We start from the raw sequence: 7,682 nt of genomic DNA, 5'->3' as shown, positions 1-7,682 counted from the left end.
TTTGTAAATATTTTTTATTATTTAACCTTCCTCTTTGAATAATTTCATTTGTGTTCTATATGTATTGATAGTCATCCCAATTTTACTAAGTACATAAAAATCGACTTTGTGTGGCATTAGTCTCATTAATAATAATTTCTGTATTACAACCTTGAATTTATAAAATGTTTCTATTTAGCTCAAAATTTACAAAAAGTAAGACATGTGACACATCACAAGCACACTTGTTTCCCATTAGAGGTAAGCAGATATTAGCAATTGCCATGATTTTGACAAATCTCAATTGTTTTCTTTAAACTCAGTAGTGATACTCATACCGGTACCTATTTAATTTATAAATATTATTTGTATAGTACAATATTGCCAAACAAATGAAACCAGAGCTACATTCTAGTTAAAATGGACAAGTTTCCTTATAAACACAAGAGGACAAAGCGCAAGGTTAAATTATGCTCACACTTGATAAACTAAATATGACTCAGTCCACAGCTGACTTCATCATGAAAGATAACCTAAAAATTCGCTAAACATATAACAATGAAGAGTGCAATTGTTTCGGTGTGCTTGATTGTGATTTTAGTGCAATTATACGAAGCAAAAGACTTAGTTGTGGGTACGAGAGTCAACAACCTGCTGATTTCTACAGAGAAACTTGTCTTCAAAGGAATACCTTTATACAGAAGAGACAAAGATTATACCTACATTGATCCAAAACAAAGGGTTATTAAGGTAAATGTTTTATTTATGTATGAGCATAAAACATGATGGAGTCTCTATTGGTTTTGTTTATTATTGCCCTTAGTAATTTTGGTGAAAATATTAAAGCAATTTGGTAACAATGGAGCATAGATATATGAAATTTTATACATATATTGTGTGATTTGTTATATTATTAAATATATGACGTTGTGAATCTCCTGATGTAGTACTCGTACATGCGAGTGGAATGGGATTTCTTTTTTGATGTGGCAGGTTTGGAATGATAAAAAAATAAATAATGTAACGTTAAAATTTTCAATACCTATTATTTCTAGGACTATACAGTTCCGGTTTGTTAAATTAATTTAGGTTTATGCAATGTGCAAGTCTATTGACAAGAAAGTTTGGTAAGGTCATGATCTCTTATGATCCCCTAAGACATTATTGAATAATTTTCTTAAAACAATGACACCTACATGATGCCACCACATCAGTTTCATACCTACATACGACATCACGTCAAACTACGCAACATTATTTATGAGATAATGAATATCTTCCATAATTCTAAATGCCTTTAACATAATGTTTCGCGTAGGACGTCTAGTATCGACTTAAAATTGCAGTGCTTGATCAAAATTATGCATAATTCCCCACTCACTGATATTATGATGTTGAAAGCAAATCCTTGTCACACATCCAATGCCGGTTTTAAAATTTGTGGATTTGACGACCTCCGTGGCCTAATGAAAATCATGCCGGATTGCTACACTGGAGGTTCTGGGTTCGATCCCCGATCGATCATGTCAAGATGGAAAATTATTTTTTTCAGATTGACCTGGGTCTTGGAAGTTTATCTAGATATCTATTATAGAATATAGTATCGTTGATTTAGTATCCCATAACAAAGTCTTGAGCTTACTTTATATATTTATTTATTGATAACAGGTTTTTACCTTTTCATTTATTTTTTTTATCAGGGGATCATCGCCAGAGACCTCTCGCGGACGGACGCCGAAGTCACGGTGACATCAGGCGGGGTCGGAGCCACCAATGTAACGTTGCACTTCAAGAGTGCGAGGGGGGAGGGTCTGAACTACCTCATTCTTATATTCAGCCAGAACCGTTGAGAGACCACTTGGAAGAATAAAGTGTCTGTCTCCATTGAGATAAGCAGGAAACCGAAAATAACAAATGGGCGAGCCAAGAAAGATGGTCATTTTATAAAAGCGTACATTTTGAATTATATTTTGCCATATCTTCTGGAGATATCATTGGGAGGCAAAATCATTCATTATAATTCGAGATTCCAAAAATTTTCCTATTATGAGATCACAAAATATTTACGTATTTAATTAATAAATTTCGTTAAGGGAAATCCAAATGTTTTGTTAAAATTAATATGACTTGGACCAATCACATCTCAAAACATCATCTTCGTCTAACATGTTTTATAAAGTTTTTGAATTCTTAGCAAAAGCTGTAAATAGTGTGTAAACTTATGGATAGCTTAATTTTTTATATATAGTAAAGGAGTGTGTAAATAAACATTAATTTTTATTTCTACTACAAGCCCGAAAACAGCGCAAACATTTTACAAGCTTGACAAAGTCAAACAGAGTCCCCTGTATGATCAAATGAACACAAATCAATTTTTAGCTAGTTGTGTTGTACTGTGCCAAAAAATTACGAGAGTACAGCAGTATTACTCGTGAGCGAAATACATGATGTTCCTTTCGAAATAGAAAAATAAAATAATAAAAATTCTGATTATGTGAATCCTAAAGCACATCATAATCTCGTATCGGTTTCAGCAAAAAAACAAAATTTTTGATTAGAACCACTATACCACTATTATAAAGCCTTGACAGCGGACAGGCAACAACATCACAGAGGGTTGATACAGGCAGCAATTTTTGCAAATTAATCAATCCATTCTTAAATACACCCAAATTTACAATCGCTAGAGCATCAACGCTGGCAAATTCACATATTAATCATCTAACTCGGGCCACTGTCTAAATCTATGACCTCTTTATTTTTCTATGGTGCTGTGTTTAAACTGAGGGTGACTGGACTAATGGAGACACTGGCATTAAACGGGCCCGTGCTGGGCCAACATTGACACAGTGGGGCCCTAATTAGTTTAAGTCCGTGGTCCGTGCCTGCATTGGATGTATGAATGCTGCAGGAATACATAGTGATCGTAGTACTAACAAAGGGCCATATGTTGTCTACTATAACAGAGACTTATTTTGAAGACGATTATTTTATTCATAATTATCATCACAACCATTTTTAATATATCCACTGTTGAGTTTAGTACTAACAAAGGGCCATATGTTGTCTACTATAACAGAGACTTATTTTGAAGACGATTATTTTATTCATAATTATCATCACAACCATTTTTAATATATCCACTGTTGAGTTTAGTACTAACAAAGGGCCATATGTTGTCTACTATAACAGAGACTTATTTTGAAGACGATTATTTTATTCATAATTATCATCACAACCATTTTTAATATATCCACTGTTGAGTTTGGCACTGGCCTTCCGAATGGATGAATAAGAACGATGGGCCATGACCTAATACAAATACAGACTCGGACACTGATTAAAAAATACCTTCCGAAGTACAGAAGGACTCCATATCATGTCCACCTTTGTCCCCTGGCCATTGCAAAAGCTGCTTAACCTCTGCACTAGCAAGCTAACGTGCAAAGTGTGTAACATCGATTAAATTCATAACTTTAAAAGAACAAAATAAAAAAGACTTACAGCTATGTTTTTGTAAGTAGCACACTGGCATTGTACAATGCAAAAAAAAATAATCTGCTTAATATTTAACTCTGCTAGTCTCATCTCGCCATTGCATAAAAATGCAATGTCCATCCAGGTTTGCAACATCGTTGCACGTTGCACGGCGCGCCAGCGGGGTGCATTTTTATCTGAGGATCAGAAACCACTGGGTTATTACTGTTTTATCCTGCTCCCGTTATTGTACAGGGTGATTATAAAAACGGTCTTTTTAAATTTATCTATATATTTGAGTAAGAGATACTAGTTCCGGCGTATAAAGTGTAAGAAATGGAGAACTAATTTTCATTTAGAAGTTATTATATTAAAGTTTACAAGTATGTAACTATAGAAGAAAGACGTAAATATAATAATAGAAAAAAAAATCTAATTTACATAATAATCTAACTTATTTATGCATATCTTAATTAAAAGTTAACTAGCTAGATACAATGTAGCAAGGCACGAGTTGATGCATCTATATCAGACAGCGTAAGCGTAATTTAACATTAAATTAAGTATCAATATCTAAAACTAAAATAATTACTTGGAATTGCAATGAACATACGTTTAGACTAAAAAAGTAGATTAACATTTAGCAAGCTAATCCCCTCTCGTTACAAAAATATATTTCTACTTTACCGGATCACACACTGTACATGCATAATTCAATTTAATTCTCATCCAACATTTACAATTTGTTAATGCTAGTCTAATTAATTCATTGGTCGAAATGTAATTGAGTTTCAGAGTTCCGATTTTAATGGACATCATTTTGTAATGGCTATTTTGTATGCTAACGACGACTTTAAATCTAATATTGTTAATTTTAGATCGCACGATTTTGTATGCGTGGGTTGTATATGAATGAAGTTTCAATCATTATTAATTGGATATCATTATGATGTAAATTATGCTTACTCGAAGTACAAAACATGAGTTATACTAACTCTGTGTCATCTTCCCAAAGCGCGCTTGCCCACATTTTCTTCTTCACTTAGCTTAGTATTTGACATCATTAATTGTTAAACCATATTATCCCTTACCACAATTAGCCAGCACTTCTTTGGTGTGCTCCTTCTGCCAAGACCAGATGAGAGCGGCAAAATAAAAATATCTTTATTTACTCCAAAAAGTTTTGTATTAATATTTTAATTTTTATATTTTGTAACCTAATAAAAAGTATAAAGCATTAAAAATCAATTAACCTGTAATACATATGAATGATAAATTTAAAGTAGAACGACTACAAAGACAAGCTAAGAACACACATCAGACGCTGATTCAGCTACTTTTCCCGCAGACGGATAAATAAAACATGATTCGTAACACACTCGTCTTGGGTTGTTCTAGCGCTTTTCTAAAAGTATACTAATAAGTATATTTTGAAATTTTTATTTTCACTTCTTTCAGGCTTTTCCCATTTATGTAGGGTCGGCACAGTATGTAAGTATCTCCCAGTTCGTTTTGTCACTTGCCTATGCACATATGGTCTGACTAAAATGAACCATTTGTAAAGCTACATCTGGCATTTGGTACAAGCGTACCAGATGCCTAGATAGATTTTCCTTTAATCCTATCGTCGATCCTATCATACACGTCCTTCACGCCTATTTTATTCTCTCAGTTAAATAAGAAATAATGCATGCAACTGCATATTCGTCGAAGTAACTGCAGATTTTACAAATTGTATATGGTAAAATCTGCAGTCGTACCGAAACAAGTCAATTTTTCATATTAGATAGATCATTTAATTTTTTTTTGTGTGCAAAAACATAAGAAGCACATATGCTGCGCTAATGCAGCCACATTGAACCGTAGACAAATAAATAAAACATGGTGACGGTAATGCACTGCCGCCGCGGGCGAAACTGAAATTATGGTGAGCACAGAAATGAAACTGGACGTGGCTGAGCCTCTCTCCCGGTTCTGTTCGGTTGCATTCGAGGTTATGAAACCATGAACCCTGATTCGGGTTGTAATTTTACAATCGACCACCTGCCTGATCGGGTGGTCGATTGTAAAACATGATCAGGTGGTGGATTGAATTACAACCTGACGTCAACACTCCCTGACTTGTACCCTTTAGACGCCTCGTTTAGTAACTCAAACAGAGTAGTTTGTAGCTTGTGAGAAATAACTATTTAATATAAAAATTGATGTGAAAGAGTGCCCGTGAAGGTCTTATTTTTGAATAAATGATTTGAATTTTAATTTGACTTGTTTTTACTTTATCAAATCTATTTTACCATAAGTATCGTAAGTTTGCGGTGTATAAAATGAAAAGAAAATGAAAAATATTTTATAGAACTTATAACAGTTACCCTTTTGCATGTAATTTGTGTCTGTGCCCTCAAATTCAGAATTCACAAATCATACGAGCATTGCGAATATGTGAGGAGAATTTCATATTTAGAGCACGTTTTAACGCTCAAGGAATTTAACAAATAGAATATAGTAGATTTTTACTCATGTGATATGATATGATCGTTTCTTTATTTGTATTTACTAAAAAAAATGGCTTGTGGTTCCGCTCTAGAATAGGACCACTCCATGTCCTGTTGTGAATGTCTTATGAGGCATCTGAGAAATAATAACAGCTTTCACAAATGAGGCGACAACAACATTCCCAAAGAGGGTTGACGTCAGGCAGGCGGCCGGTTGTAACATCATAGCCGACTACATCATTAATTAGAGATTTATTTTTTACGATTAAAGGTTTATTTTTTACGCTTACCCAGGGCTTCGTGGCGTCAGGGAACACTAGAAACTATTTTGAATGTAAACAACAAGTATCTGTATTTTCTTTTGTTTTTTGTATGTGTATGTTCGTAGTGTCAAATAAACGCCTTAAATTATCATATAGATAAAGGCGTACTAAATAGATTCTATTTAGTTTATGTAGGTAAGCCCAACCTATCAAACACTAAAAAATATAATATACACCTAGTAGACGTAGTAGTACTGTAGGTTATATTTCAAGCTACAGCTACATAACATATAAAATTATATCATGAAGGAAAAAAATAAGAATGTTGGTTTTCGGAATTTTCGGTTTTAGAATACCTACAGGTCTCGAAAACTATATACCTACGTGTTTAGTTTTCGAGAGTTTCATTAATATTTTTGCTGAACGACAAAACAATTATCACCCATTATATTTGTATGTAGAACATTAGTAAAGTACCTATCTACTTAATGCATCATCACTCAAAACAAAAATACACATTAAATTATTAATTAACAAGTTTTCGCGTTAATTATATTTTTGTTGTAATAAAACAAACAAGCCTCCTAATTCGCGTCGTTATTTTAATAAATTGTGTACAATTAACCTTAAAAGGTTTAGGTGTCTTTTTGTGGTGAAACGTGCCATTGTTTTGTCACATTATAAACCGTCTTTGTTTCAGACACGACAGGTACAAATTACAGTCATTTATACCAGGCTTAGGTAAAAGTACAGTGAATTAGGCAACACAAAAATATTACTTTCTTTTTTTAAACATTTTTAAAATTGATTTTTTTTTCTTTGGCCTAATATTTATTGATCTCACTTTCATTCTTCAGTTCCACGAATTTAATATTTTCTGGTATTTTGATGGTAATTTTATTCCAATCCCACAAACCTCTTATTAGTTATATTTTTTTAAAATTTGTATTATATACATAGTGTTTCAAATATTTTGTATCTTATTTTCACATGTCTGCCGTTCTGAGTCTATTAGCTCGTTTCTGAATTTGTTTTTGGACCCACTACATTAGCTCAGTGCTTACTATACATAAAATACCTTTTTATTTCCTGAATATTTTACATTGTTTGAATTTTAATTTGTTATTATAATATGCCTAAAAACTATATTCCTTAGGATCTAAGATATTTTTTTATTTTTTTTTTTACTTAAGTTTGTTACTTCTTTTGATAATATCTTGAGCTTCAAAAATTACACTAATTGGAAAATTACGAAAACCCCTGTTCAGTTTTCTTTGATAGTATGCACAAATACTCTATAATCGAAATATTTTCTGTGATTACTATTAAGCCAAAGAAATCTACTAAACTTATTAGTAATTAATACATTTGTAATAGAAGTGGATGATGGTTTTTAACAGGTTTGAAAAGTAGGTACTGTTTTTGAGCCAAATGGCGTAAAATAAAATGAAAAAAATGGCGTAAACGCTCT

At 32.7% G+C, this 7,682-nt stretch overlaps 1 protein-coding gene across 1 annotated transcript; it reads left to right on the top strand.

Moving 5' to 3' along the window:
• The first annotated feature begins 461 nt into the window (after positions 1-461).
• Positions 462-2,247, top strand: LOC128672605 (uncharacterized protein). Its single transcript, XM_053749856.2, has 2 exons — positions 462-729; positions 1,680-2,247. Exons 1-2 carry the CDS (start codon positions 538-540, stop codon positions 1,827-1,829), a joined length of 342 nt encoding a protein of 113 aa, XP_053605831.1. The 5' UTR covers positions 462-537; the 3' UTR covers positions 1,830-2,247.
• The last annotated feature ends 5,435 nt before the right edge of the window (positions 2,248-7,682 follow it).

The sequence above is a fragment of the Plodia interpunctella genome, chromosome 9, assembly GCF_027563975.2.
Source record: "Plodia interpunctella isolate USDA-ARS_2022_Savannah chromosome 9, ilPloInte3.2, whole genome shotgun sequence".
NCBI classification, from domain to species: Eukaryota; Metazoa; Arthropoda; class Insecta; order Lepidoptera; family Pyralidae; genus Plodia; species Plodia interpunctella.
This window is presented reverse-complemented; position numbering and strand designations above follow the sequence as displayed.

Coding starts and splice junctions, on each gene's coding strand:
- LOC128672605 (XM_053749856.2), top strand. CDS start 538: ATGAAGAGTGCAATTGTTTCGGTGTGCTTGATTGTGATTTTAGTGCAA. Junction 730..1,679: donor CAAAACAAAGGGTTATTAAG/GTAAATGTTTTA, acceptor TTTTTTTATCAG/GGGATCATCGCCAGAGACCT.